The sequence below is a fragment of the Nematolebias whitei genome, chromosome 3 (assembly GCF_014905685.2).
Source record: "Nematolebias whitei isolate Nwh7 chromosome 3, NemWhi1, whole genome shotgun sequence".
NCBI classification, from domain to species: domain Eukaryota; kingdom Metazoa; phylum Chordata; class Actinopteri; order Cyprinodontiformes; family Rivulidae; genus Nematolebias; species Nematolebias whitei.
The window spans coordinates 15,194,686-15,208,830 of NC_056500.1; the positions used below are offsets into that span (position 1 = coordinate 15,194,686).

General features: G+C 41.1%; 1 protein-coding gene across 1 annotated transcript in view; it reads left to right on the forward strand.

The window, feature by feature from the left end:
- LOC119430692 (voltage-dependent R-type calcium channel subunit alpha-1E-like) overlaps positions 1-14,145 on the forward strand; it is a 35,861-nt gene that overhangs the window by 15,993 nt on the left and 5,723 nt on the right. Inside the window, exons 10-19 of the mRNA XM_037698153.1 lie at positions 2,637-2,797; positions 2,879-3,016; positions 3,424-3,625; positions 4,830-4,994; positions 5,593-5,703; positions 5,778-5,858; positions 5,943-6,128; positions 6,228-6,319; positions 8,093-8,267; positions 8,370-8,497. Of these exons, the coding sequence (XP_037554081.1) occupies positions 2,637-2,797; positions 2,879-3,016; positions 3,424-3,625; positions 4,830-4,994; positions 5,593-5,703; positions 5,778-5,858; positions 5,943-6,128; positions 6,228-6,319; positions 8,093-8,267; positions 8,370-8,497 (1,439 nt within the window). The remainder of the gene's footprint in view (positions 1-2,636; positions 2,798-2,878; positions 3,017-3,423; positions 3,626-4,829; positions 4,995-5,592; positions 5,704-5,777; positions 5,859-5,942; positions 6,129-6,227; positions 6,320-8,092; positions 8,268-8,369; positions 8,498-14,145) is intronic.

Consider the following 14,145-nt stretch of genomic DNA (forward strand, 5'->3'; position numbering starts at 1 on the left):
TCCTCATTCAAAGTAGAAATCAAGTTAATGTCTGTTACAAGAGTAATGATGCATTTCTGATTCTCTGTCTGAAATGAGAAGGAGTAAGTCGGTCAGAAGTCAAGTTTCGGTCAAAAACATGTTTATTGGAAAGAAATGTCATGTTTAACTTTTTCAGATAGATAGAAGGAGAACTTGCTCCGAAAAGTCTCTGTTTCTTCAAAACATCTTTCTGTCTGTTCTTAAAACATCTCTCTATCTGTTCCTAAACATTAAATTGTTTTTCTGACTTCTAGTGACCTCTTACGTCACTAAAACCACACCCCTGATTGGTTCTTTCAACCAATCAGGAAGTTCTCATGAGGAGCCGGAAGTGACCTCTTTAAAAGGGTCAACACTTCCTAGTTCCAAGCAGTTCGGGACGCAGAACGCAGAACAAAGTTCCGAGTCTCGTGGGGATTATGGAATCTTCCACATCTGAGTGGAACCTCTGATGGGCTCACAGCTCATGCGAGCCCACCCGAGAGGTGAGCTGCTGTTGAACAAAGTACCGTCACTACTCCGGACGGTTCTCTGCTATCCTTACGGAGACGCTGAAAAGTGGCTTGAAGTGGAACTTTACGCCGGAACTGAAATATCTTCAGAAAGGTAAAAGTCGATCTTCAACTGCGAAGTGTACCGTGGGTTAAGCTGGGTCCAAAGGAGCGTGTTGTTCTGGTTATAACAGACAAATTCCCTCACCCATCTCTCTCCATTTAAACTTCATTTTCCCATCTTTAAAACTCTTCTATCTGCCAGTAATCATCCAGATATTTTCAGAAATGTCTGTTGGTTTAAAAGCTGCAAGTGGAAACCATGGCCGTATGGTTTTCTAATTGTAAAGCAAGTTAATTAAGCTGTCTTATTGAAATCAATCTGCCAATTATTGTAAATGTGTGATGTTGTTTTAAATCGTTTTAATAAACGACCCACTGTTGTTGGTGAGTCAGAAATTAAAACACGTTTCCGTCCACATTTAATCATTCAATGCACGATAGTACTCAGTCCAGAAAAATGAAAGAATCCGTTTAAATTATGTATAATATCTGACAGGTATTATGCTCATTACATATAGAATGGGCAACAGGTGCAGGGCATGAGCGCTGATTGCGGCGGGGGAAGTGGGCATGGCAGGCAGAAAGCGGCAATCATAACAGTCTCAACACTTTTAACTAGGGATGGGGCCGATCCGATCCAGTATCGGTATCGGCCTCCGATACCAGCATAATTTACGTATTGGATTGTTCCGATCCACATGCCGATATGTCCAATCCATGATGCATGTTGGCTTCAAACTATGGAATGGATTTCATGAATAGCGGCTTGTCTCATGAATCCAGAGTAATAAGACCCGCCTCACATTCAGGAAATCCAGTTCATAGTTTGCAGCCAGCTACAATGTGAGGGCTGAGTTAGCAGCACTGTGGCTAACAGCTAACCAACTTTTCATCTAAACATGTCTGCTGTGTGGAAGTATTTTACACTAGAAACGCCACAAAACAAGACGGCAACGTGCAATGTCTGCAGAGCCATAGCGCTACATTAAACCGCGGTAAAGTTAGTTTTACGTTGGACATTCGAGCTCCGCGGCTTAAGCGCGTCGCTACTCTCGCTGAATCCGAAAGAGGCGACTCGACCTCGGCCAGCCGCGTCCAATCTGCCCCGCTCAGTCTGCCCGTCTCTGAGGAGGGACAGACTGAGCGCGGCTACCCCAAATCAGGCTGCCTGCTTCGGATTGAACAAGAAGAAGACATCGCTGAAACCACGGAGCTCTAATGTTTACAGAGAAGTTGCTAAACTTCATCATTAATCAGATCTCAGAAATCAGGCCTCTCTTGTAAATGAGTCCTCGAGGCTCAATGGGATTTACCTGTATAAATAAAGGTTGATTGATTGATTGATTAATGTCCAACTCCCATCAGTTTTAGAAAACGAAGGATTTCACAGTTTGATATTTGCATCCAAGATATAGTTTACCCTCCAGGAGATATTTATCAGTACAACAGTAGACAATCATAAAAAACATGATTTGAAAATTATATATATTAAAAACAAAAGACAGCTACATTATAAAGTGATGTAAAATACTAAAAACAGGAACATGTCTGTTGGTTTATGCCAGGTGTTTGAAGCCATTTAACATTTTATTTAATTTAATTCATTCATTTAAAAGAAACAAAATTAAAAAAAATCATCAAAAAGAAAATATTGAATGAAAAGAGTGCAGAAGGAAGAAAAAAAAATCTTATATCTGCCCCTTATTTAAAAAAAAAAAAAATAACTTGGAACAATCACTTAAATTAATCACTTTAATATCCACTTTAAAGCTAGGAATAAAAATAAACAAGTTTTGTGTTAGCAGAATTTAATTCTAACTTTAAATCTTATACAGAATTAATAAAACTTACCTCAAGTTGCCTTTTTGGACATGCATGCATATATTTGTACAAAATGTACTTGAGAGGAGATTATTACAGCCTCATGTAAAATCAATGATGCTCATGATATCGGAACTGGATCGGTATCAGCCGATATTCAGATTTAGGTATCGGGATCGGAAGTAAAAAAAGTGGATCGGTGCATCCCTACTTTTAACACTTCTTATCCTTCTCTTCCAGGCGGTGTTTGACTGTGTTGTGACATCTCTAAAGAATGTCTTCAACATCCTAATCGTCTACAAACTTTTTATGTTCATCTTTGCCGTCATTGCGGTGCAGCTCTTCAAGGGGAAGTTCTTCTACTGCACCGACAGCTCAAAGGACACACAGAAAGATTGCCAGTAATCCTTGTTTACTTGTTTCTTTTCTTATGTGTATTTTTTGTTTCCCTTGTGGTGGATCTCATCTGTCTTGTCATTCAGAGGTTACTACATCGACTACGGGAAGGATAAAAAGGAGGTGAAAAAACGAGACTGGAAAAGACACGAGTTTCACTACGACAACGTGATCTGGGCTCTGCTCACGCTCTTCACTGTTTCCACCGGAGAGGGATGGCCTCAGTGAGTGTTAGACTGGAGTCAGACGTGCCCTCATCCTGGATGAGAATGGTTCATCTGGTGCTTTCTCATGCCCTTTCTTTTCTTACAAGAGGGTTGTTAGTTGTAACCTTTTCAGATGTGGCTTCTGTTTCATTAGTGGTCAAATCTGACCTTTGATGAGCAAAACATGAGAGATAAAATTAACTCAACAGTTTTCCTTCTATAAACTCTCCCAGCAAGGTAATACCAACATTTTACTGGCAGCAGTTGTTATTGGGGATTCTGGCTTAAACAGTTTCTCTTTCGTCCTAGCATTTGAGCTTCACCTCGGTACACAAATACCTCTTAACAATCCCTGCATCACCTCAAAGCTCCTGCTGAGTATCAGATAATCTTTTGAATGCTGAGCTGTTTCTCTGCTCTGTCAGGGTGCTGCAACACTCTGTGGATGTGACAGAGGAGGACAGAGGTCCGAGCCACGGCAACAGGATGGAGATGTCCATCTTCTACGTCATCTACTTTGTCGTGTTCCCTTTCTTCTTTGTCAACATCTTTGTGGCTCTCATCATCATCACGTTCCAGGAGCAGGGGGATAAAATGATGGAGGAGTGCAGCTTGGAGAAGAATGAGGTGAGGAAAGATGATCAAACCATGATCTGTAAACTCTGTTTTTATATTTTGAATAACTGATTTTCTCCCACAGTGCTTTAATCATAACACCTTATGTTTTTGGAGAGGGTGGTAAATTTTTCATCTCTAAAATTTATCAAATTGTCCCATTTAACTTAAGTTTTCATGTTATCCATCTAGTTATTGCACCAGTAGCAGTATGAAGTTTTCTTGGGATTGTTCCTTAAAAAAAACTTTGAGCTGTTTCTCTTAATCTTCTTGGCCAAAAACTTATTCAGTTTATTCAGACTGAAAAAGGATAGGTGCTCAGCCATTTAAGGTCTGTGGCACTTTTTAAAATGTTAACTCCAACTGGCTCACAACACCCTTATTTTCAAGGTTTTCTTAAAACTACACCTAAAGGTATTTTTTAATTTAACTTGTCCTGCTGAAATAAAAATCTGTCCATCGAAGGTTTTCACTTAGAGTTGATGAAAACTTCATATTTTCTGCCTGTACACAAACACAAAGTGATGCTTCCTTCACTTTCACTATGTTTGGATGCAAGAATTACATTATTAGATGTTTTATATCTTGTTCTGTTTTTTACAAAAACAGTTTTAATTTTGGTTGTTGGTTTGTTTGTTTGCTTTAGGTAAGAGTATTTTAGTACTAAAGAGTCATACAGCTCTCTTTTGATAAAAGCCAAGAAGTATTTTCTAATCTTCATATGTAATATAAAGTGACTGTGTGTGTCTGGGCTGCAAAATGAGCATCTTGTCTTTATTGAAACACGTGCCTAGATTAAATTCTGTTTTCCAAGTTTCAGGATTTCACCACAAGACATCAAATATGAGACAGTTTATTGTGCCATGAATTCAGTTGTCGGATTGTTTTTAGTAAATCTATGGAAGAATTTCAACAACTGATAGAAAAACAGTACGAAAAAGCTCGACTGTGAACGCTACAACAAGAAGTCACAGTTTATGTTCGAGTCCAGCACGTTGTGCAGGTTAATCACTCATAATCTTTCTTATTGTGCTTTCTGCCTGATGAGTATTTCTGAGTTTCCTTCTCAAGCTTAAATAATTGCAATGTTCTTCACACAAATGTTGTGAACCCACAGAAGAATCAGGTTGGAGTTAACAAAATAAAGCAGAGTGCTGTGTTCTCAGGTTTTGATCGCTCTACTTGTCTGTTTTGTGCTCTTTGTTTTGGACTCCAGAGAGCGTGCATCGACTTTGCCATCAGTGCAAAGCCCCTGACTCGTTACATGCCGCAGAACCGGCACACGTTCCAGTACCGGCTGTGGCATTTTGTGGTGTCGCCCTCATTTGAGTACACCGTCCTCACCATGATCGCTCTCAACACTATTGTGCTCATGATGAAGGTGAGAAAACACTTGTAAACATTTTGATTGTAATCAAATCTAAACTGCTGATTCTTTTGTCGCTCAGCTCTGATTACTTAATATTTGTTGGGTTTCAATATTTCAAAATATTCTCATGTAACGTTTCAAATAATCAGACATTTTTCACTTTATAAAAATATAGATTTTTAGGTGTCCGGGTACCACATCAACATCCTGTGATACTTTCACTTTTGATGTGAAGACTTTTTTTTTTCTATCGTTCTCTCATCAGTATTTATTTCCTGCTCTGGTCTTCTCTCCTCACGCACAGACAGACAAATGCTGAGTGACTCAGCTTGTGTTAAATATTGATCTTTAATGTCCAGGAGCTGCTATTTCACATGACCTCATTAACTGTTGCTGCAGGACCTGGAGGAATGACTCCTTTTTTAGTGCCACAGAGACTGAAGTGCTATTTATGGGTCTGCAGGAATCTTCCATCAACCTGTAGATCAGCAGGGCTGAGGTTCCCATTGATATTTGAGAGGAACTTGATTTGCTGCAAACTGATTTGGGAGCATTACACATTTATCTTTAATCATTTTAAGTTTAACTCGTGCCACCTTTGTATTTCCAGTACTACTCTGCGCCGCCAGCATACGACGCCGTCCTGAAGCACCTGAACACAGCGTTCACTGTTCTCTTCTCTATCGAGTGCATCCTCAAGATCCTGGCCTTTGGCTTCCTGGTGAGAGAAAAGGGTGACATAAATCTAAATTTTAAAACCTCGTTACTATGACTTTGTTATTTTTGGTGCAACAGAACTATTTTCGAGACACTTGGAACATCTTTGACTTTATCACCGTCCTGGGCAGCATCACTGAGATCGTTGTAGATCTGCAGGTAATCCTACGAAGATGGAGTTTGGTCCTCTTTAGGCTCAGATCTTTTCACACTTCTGCTAACTGATCTCCTGACCCCTCTCAGCGTATCGACACGTTCAACATGAGTTTCTTGAAGCTGTTTCGAGCGGCTCGTCTGATCAAACTGCTGAGGCAGGGTTACACCATCCGCATCCTCCTGTGGACCTTCGTTCAGTCCTTCAAGGCTCTGCCCTACGTCTGCCTGCTCATTGCTATGCTCTTCTTCATCTATGCCATCATCGGCATGCAGGCGAGAAACAGACTAACAGCTACTTTATGTCATGATCAAATTAAATTTTCTGTATATTTTGATAATTTTTTTTATTTTGCATTGTTCTGTGTAAACCAGGTGTTTGGGAACATAAAACTGAATGAGGAGACTCACATCAACCAGCATAACAACTTTAAAAGCTTCTCTGGTGCTTTGATGCTGCTGTTCAGGTAGGAGCCCAGCTGGGTACAGATTCAGCAGATTATTTAGCAGTGTTTGAAACTTTAAGGTTTATATATATATATATATATCTGCAAAGAAAGAAACATTTTAAAGAAGACTAAATTAATACTAAACTAAAAATGGAATTTGTTGTTTAATTACTGAGTAAAACAATTTGATGGTTTAAATCACACCATTGATTGCTCCCAAACAAAGCACATTTCATTCATAACATTGTGAATATAGCCAGTTGTTCTAACATGGTTGAGTCAGGTCCTCTAGATGGATTCTTATTGTTGAAACGTTTTGTCTTTTATCCAAAAGACTTTGTCAGTCTGAGGCGCTGCAAACAGCACCTTGTCATAGTGGATCAACCAGTCTGTTGGTGAAAGCCCAAACTACAGTAGTTGTTCACATGCATAAGGAGGACCATCAGCCTAACAATTGATCCTTATACATCAGGGAAATTACCAGTAAACAGCCACTGGCCAAAAGGACGACCCAGTACAGAAGAGCAACAACATCAGGCCAGGACTCTGTGGTCTACATTCATCTGCAGGACAGTGATCACTCTTTCAGGGATGAAGAGGTTGACATCCTTGATAGAGAGGAATACTGGTTTGAGAGAGGAGTAAAGGAGGCCATCTCCGTGAAGAGAACTCATTTATCGTTAAACAGGGGCAGAGGCCTCCATGTTCAACTGTCCCCCTCTCATAATGCTGTTATTGCAAGTATCACTTAGTCTGCGGGGAAGAGCAAGTGGCCATCAGGGCACTACCGATCAATTGTTAGGCTGATGGTCCTTTTGCATGTGAACAGCTAGTTTTGTCTGTCACCAGCAAACTGGTTTATTGATCCACTATGAGAAGATGCTGTTTATAAAACTGTTTGTTGCAGCGTCTCAGACTGAAAAAGTATTTTGGATAAAAGACAAAACTTGTCAACAAAGAAGAATCCATCCGGAGGACCTGACTTAACCATATTAGAACAATAGGCTTTATTCACAATAATGAAATGTGCTTCGTTCGGGAGCAATCAATGTTGTGATTTACTTAGCAATTAGATGCATCCATGTTTCAGCAATGGAGACGAGAGAATCCCCTGCCCCCTCCCCTTCATTCACATCCTGTGTGTCAGACCTCAGCAGAATCTACACACACTGTGCCTGGTAGAGGCACCCACTCCCTGCAAGAGGGTTATAGGAAACCAGTATGTAGGCTAGATACGCTATATAAAATAATGTGTTTTATTTTTTGAGGGGTAGGGCGGGGGGCGGGTGCTCGTGGTGCCATTAATGAGATGCCGACCTGGGCAGCTGCCTACACCGCCCGCATCAGAAACCACCACTGACAGTATTAGTGTTCACGAGACCGCGACCAGAACACAGAACAGCACAAGGATGCAAAAAGAAGCAACACTGTTGAAAACGAAGTTACTGCTTGTCTGCTAAAAACTGAAGATTGTTTGAACAAGCTAAAGGAAGTATCAAACTTAGCTTAAATGAGAAGCTTTGTGTGTGAAGACCGAGAACAAGCCCAGCATGACTGTAATAATATTATGACACCTGTCTCCCTGCATTTAGCCCAGTCTCATTAATTTGGGTCATTTTATATAGAAATGTAGAAAAGTATAAAAAACAATAAATGTAACAACATGAATTATCAACACTATTAACCTGGCCTTACATTTGGTCTCAAATCTGTTCAGGCAGAGATATCATACTGCAGTCTGGACAGTAAAGCCAAGCACTCCTACTTGTGTTGTATGATTTGTGTAACCAGGAGCGCTACAGGGGAATCCTGGCAGGAAATCATGTTGTCATGTCTGGGGGGGCAGCAATGTGAAACGGACCCCTCTCTTCCCCCAGCAGCACTGACAGCTGACCAGAAGGAGGGCTGTGGTTCTGAATTTGCCTATTTCTACTTTGTTTCTTTCATCTTTTTCAGCTCCTTTTTGGTGAGTAAGACGCCAGCAAACTCTTCTTCAACAAAAAACACCTTAAACCAGTTGTTACCTTCTCTTTTATGTTTAAATCTTTGTGTATTTTCTTTCATCCAGATGCTGAACCTGTTTGTGGCTGTGATAATGGATAACTTTGAATATCTTACGAGAGACTCGTCCATCCTGGGTCCACATCACCTGGATGAGTTTGTCCGGATCTGGGGGGAGTATGATCGTGCTGCCAGGTCAGTTTCTCTTTGAAATTAAAGTCATGTAGATTTTGTCTTTTAAAAATTGCTGAGTACCTAAAATGTCAGTTTTAAATAAAAAGACGCAGCACTATCCAGTCAAAATATCATATAAGTAGTCAAACTGGTGTAAAATTACAGTGTGGGAGAACGGTTCGTCCAAAAATTAATTTGACCGATGTTAATAGAAATATTAATGCACTTTGAAACTGAAATTAGTGAGCAGACTTTATGCATTTTCTGTATCAAAAGGCAACTTAGTCCTTGGGTTCTCCTTTAGAAACCAGTCTGAGAAGTTTAGTTTATTTCATTACAGATCATCTTTGCTTAAATCAGATTTGCTATAGAGCTTTTCATTCAGACACCTCCCAAAGTAGTCATTAAATGGTGTCACAAAATTTACATAATTTTTATTTGATTGGCACTAAAAATACCTAAATGCTATTGTTTGTTACTGCTAGGTGTGGGTAGATGACACACAGTATAAATATATGATATAATACAGCTGAGCACAGAAAGGCTTACTGTATGAGTAAGAACTTTAGTGTTCAAAATAACCCATTTATTTTGATATTGACGTCTTTATTACACGGTGCAGTATGGCATAGTTTAAGTACACACTGCTCCTCCCTGTGTGTATTTTTCCACTCTTGATATGAGCAACATTTGCTGTTTATCATTAAAGTGAGCAGGGAGTATAGAGTGGTTATATCTCCAACAGTTTGTGGTACATGGGGTTTGAATACTTTGTGAGAAGTTATTATAAAAACTGAACACTACAAGAGTCGACTGATCAGGTGAGATGAAGATGAATCTCTAAATCCATATCACATGTATTAAACATGTTCATGTATTATTTAGTCATGTGCACATTATATGATCCAAGTGCAAAGAAGAGATATTTGTGATTAATCTGCTCCTCTGAGTATCAGGCTAACAAATGATGGTATAAAATAAGGAATTATGTTGGTATTTGCACTGTTGCCAAGATGCTGTTGTTCATGTCCAGAGGCAACGATCACTCTGATTAATCATGTTGTGTTTTGTGGTAGAAAAGGTCTCTAACACAGTACACAAGGTGGTAGCAAGCAAGCAGGGATTGGAGCCATAATGAGGTAATTTATTGCTAAACAAACCAGGTGTGACAAACCAACCAATCAATTACAATATATGGACCAAACACATGGACCAAAATCACAAGAGATACAGTAGTAAGCACATCCACCAAAATACAAATTCGCCAAAAGACTAAACAACACATCTGCATCATTATATTGTTTTATCTTGGCTTAATGAACCCATGAATGACATACAAGAAGGAAGCTAATAATTTAGCATCAGTTAAAGTAGCACTATCTACAATGAATAAACAAAAGCGTTTAAGCCGTATAGCATCATATTACTCAAAAGAAAAAAGTCGATGCAGTGAATAAAAAGTGTGCGTGTTTGTGTAACTAATTAGCTGGAAGGGAGTGAAAAAAACTTTGTGCTCCATCTTTGAAATAGTTTCAGGTAGAGTCGCTAAGTCTCTCCTTTTTGAGCTTGTCCTGTTCCAATTTTATTTCTATCCCTTTTTTTTTCAGATTTGATTTACATAAAGTGATGGTTAACTTGTCCCAGTCTATGTTGCTTAATTTGGGAGGGAAAATATTCTAAATTACTAGGGGTGCACCGATAAATCGGCCGCCCCCAATTTCCTTAATTTTGGGAAATTGGAAATCAGCCTATACTTGCATGAGAAACCGATTTTACCCATTTGTTTTAGTTTTAGCAACAATTGTCTGAACTTCATTTATATTTCAGAGCACTACTTCATGGCCAGTTAAAACAAGTTTGTATTGTTTTTAGGATATTGTTCAAGGGTATGTTTTTCAATAAAATAATATTGGAAAATTGAAAGTGCATTGTGACCTTATAACACCTGACGCTGTCGCTTATAAAACAAAATCGGTATCGGACAAAATCGGAATAGGCAGGTCAGACTTTTTAGAGATCTGTGATCGGCCAGAAAACTGCAATCGGTGCACCCCTAGTGGCTTACGCGACTCTGCAATATTGCGTGGACATCGGGGGAAGTTCCCCTGGATTGGCAGACCGGGGTGGTGGTCCCCCTATTCTAAAAGGGGGACTGTAGAGTGTGTTCCAACTACAGGGGGATCACGCTCTTAAGCCTCCCTGGTAAGGTCTATTTGGGGGTTCTGGAGAGGAGGGTCCGTCGGATAGTCAAACCTCGGATTCAGGAGGAGCAGTGCGGTTTTTGTCCTGGTCGTGGGACACTGGACCAGCTCTACACTCTCAGCAGGGTCCTGGAGGGTGCGTGGGAGTTTGCTCAACAAGTCTACATGTGCTTTGTGGACTTGGAGAAGGCGTTCGACCGCGTCCCTCTGGGAACCCTGTGGGGGGTACTCTGAGAGTATGGGGTACCAGGCCCTTTGATACGGGCTGTTAGGTCCCTGTATGAACGTGTCAGAGCCTGGTCCGCATTACCGGCAGTAAGTCGGGCTCGTTCCCGGTGAGAGTTGGACTCTGCCAAGGTTGCCCTTTGTCACCGATTCTGTTCCTAACTTTTATGGACAGAATTTCTAGGTGCAGCCAAGGTGTTGAGGGGATCCGTTTTGGTGGCCTTAGGATCGCGTCTCTGCTTTTTGCAGATGATGTGATCCTATTGGCTTCATCAGATCGTGATCTACAGCTTTCGCTGGAACAGTTCGCAGCTGAGTGCGACACAGCCGGGATGAAGATCAGTTTCTCCAAATCCGAGGCCATGGTCTTGAGCCGGAAAAGGGTAGAGTGCCCTCTCCGGGTCAGGGAGGAGGTCCTGCCCCAAGTGGAGGAGTTCAAGTATCTTGGGGTCTTGTTCATAAATGAGGGAAAAATGGAGCGTGAGATCAATAGGCGGATAGGTGCAGCGTCTGCAGTGAAGCGGGTGCTGTACAGGCCTGTCATGGTGAAGAGAGAGCTGAGTCAAAAGGCGAAGCTCTCAATATACCGATTGATCTACGTTCCTACCCTCATCTATGGTCATGAGCTTTGGGTTGTGACCGAAAGAACGAGATCTCGGATACAAGCGGCCAAAATGAGTTTTCTCTGCAGGGTGTCTGGGCTCTCCCTTAGAGATAGGGTGAGAAGCTCTGTCATCCGGGAGGGACTCAGAGTAGAGCCGCTGCTTTTCCACATGGAGAGGAGCCAGTTGAGGTGGCTCAGGCATCTGGTTAGGATGCCTCCTGGACGCCTCCCTGGTGAGGTGTTCCGGACACGTCCCACCGGGAGGAGGCCCAGAGGAAGACCCAGGACATGCTGGAGAGACTATGTTTCTCGGCTGGCCTGGGAACGCCTCGGGATTCCCCCGGAGGAGCTGGCCCAAGTGGCTGGGAAGAGGGAAGTCTGAGCCTCCCTACTTAAGCTGCTACCCCCGCAACCCGACCACGGATAAGCGGAAGAAAATGGTTGGATGGATGGATGGACATAGGAAAAGAAAACTAATCATAAAAGTTTGAATTTGTTCAGATATATTATATTAAAGAGCTATTTTTTTCTCTCTCTCTGTCCTCCGGTGAAACCAGACATGTCTCCCTGCCCCCCCCCCCACCCCCACCCCCAACCACCCACCCACCCGCTTCCCTGCTTGCACTCTTTTGTCCTGTGAACCCTTAAAAAGCCTATTTTTTTTCTCCATACCTCTTAATTCGAAGGATCAGCTGGTCTCTCAACAAAATTTATTGATTCATGATGACAACTGGGTTTTTTTTTGCTGTTTGGCTGGTGATTTCTGGATTGTCTATAATTTTGTGTGGATGTGTCAAAACTCAACAGCACTCAGACTGAATTTGGGGAGCTGCAGCAGGGAGCTGGAGCAGGCTGTTATCAGGACTGTGAACTTTCTGGCAGCACCCATGAACGGAGGGAATAATCTTGAAGAATGCTGTGAGCTCGACTTTTAGCATAAAGGATCAATTTGGCTATTTTGGAGTTCCATCAGAGGAATATATACCAGCGAGACTTTAAAAAGACAGAAACAGCAATTCATGAGTTCTGCCTGACCCAAACTGTGGCCTTGACGCCGGACTTATCTCAACTCCTCCTGGCATGTTTTGAAAACAACAAAGATGCTTTGACTGTCTCCTCACTCCTCCCTTCCCCAAGGCTGTGGACATGTGACAGAACCTCAACCGAGCTGATGATGAATAACACCTCTTATCTGGACAATGGATGGGACGGGGGGCTCTGGACTATGCTACGACTTTCCCTTAAAAATTCAACGTCTTCACTGGCCTATATGTACATGTATAAAGTCTATTTATGTTGCTTTGCTGTGGTAGGTTTTTTTGATGCCTCACATCGTGCACTGTCTAGGACACGGCATGAGAGATCTTTTTTTATACCGTCTCTCCTCATGTTTCCTTCCCTTTTCTCATCCAAGCAAAATATTATTCCGAATAAGAATAAGAAGGCCACGCTATTTATAGCCGCAGCTTTGTGCACTTCGCCCATCTTTCGGACGACTGTACGTACATATTCGCGTTGTATCTCGGTGCAATGCCAATAAAGTTTATTCTGATTCTGATTTTAATTTGTAACATGAATACTGCATTGAGTCTACCTATTTTTTAAGTAAGACCATTTTCAGACTACATTTCAGCATTGATAACATGTCCCAGTTTATCCCAAAACTGGTTGGTTAAGCATCAGTTGCCCTAGTTGCATTATGTGATGTTTAGCAGTTGTGCTTCTAACTAGGGCAGGAAGTTGCTACCGCATTTAAAAAGCATACAATAAAGTATCTGCTGTAACTTATGAAGTGCTACATCACAGCTGGGTCCACATGTTTAAAACTGCTGGAAATTGTGTATAAACCTGAAGATAGATCTTCATTCATAACTACTCTGTAATATAATATAACCAAAGACATGTGTATTCTTTCCAGTGGAAGGATCCACTATAAGGAGATGTACAAAGTTGTACGCACAATCTCACCTCCTCTGGGCTTTGGAAAGAACTGCCCTCACAGGGTGGCATGCAAGGTTTGGTTTCCCCATGTCAACAAACGTTCCCTCAGCCTCTGTTATGTGGGATCCCACTTGATTTCCTCCTTTCCCTTCTTTTCATCCCTTCACTGATTATCTCCACCCTGCTTGACCTTTAGGGTTGTGCTACTCAGGTTAAAGAATGACAGTACTTCCGTCTCTGGGTACTAAGGAGCAGGATGTCCGCCCACCAAAATCACGACGACTAAGATTTTACAACCCCAATTCCAGAAAAGTTGGAATGTTGCGTAAATTGCAACAAAAACAGAATGCAACAGTTTGCAAATCTAATAAACCCATGTTCAAGTTCAAGTTGTTTTTATTTGCCATATGCAAGGTTAACACAAGGTTAACAGTACAATGAAATTCTTAGGATGAGAAGAACTGATTTGACTCGCTAAAAAAATAAATAAATGAAGAACAAACAAACAAGAAATACTAAAAGCATGCAATAGGAGTACAAAAATAAAGTACCAAAAAGTGAAAAAGTAATTTTAATATTTACAACGTCTTAAAGAGATAGTAATAATAATATAATTAGCATGTACTACACAGGTTGTGTGACAGGTTATTACACAGGTAGTGACACTGAGATTGAATTATGATGGTAAGGTAGATACA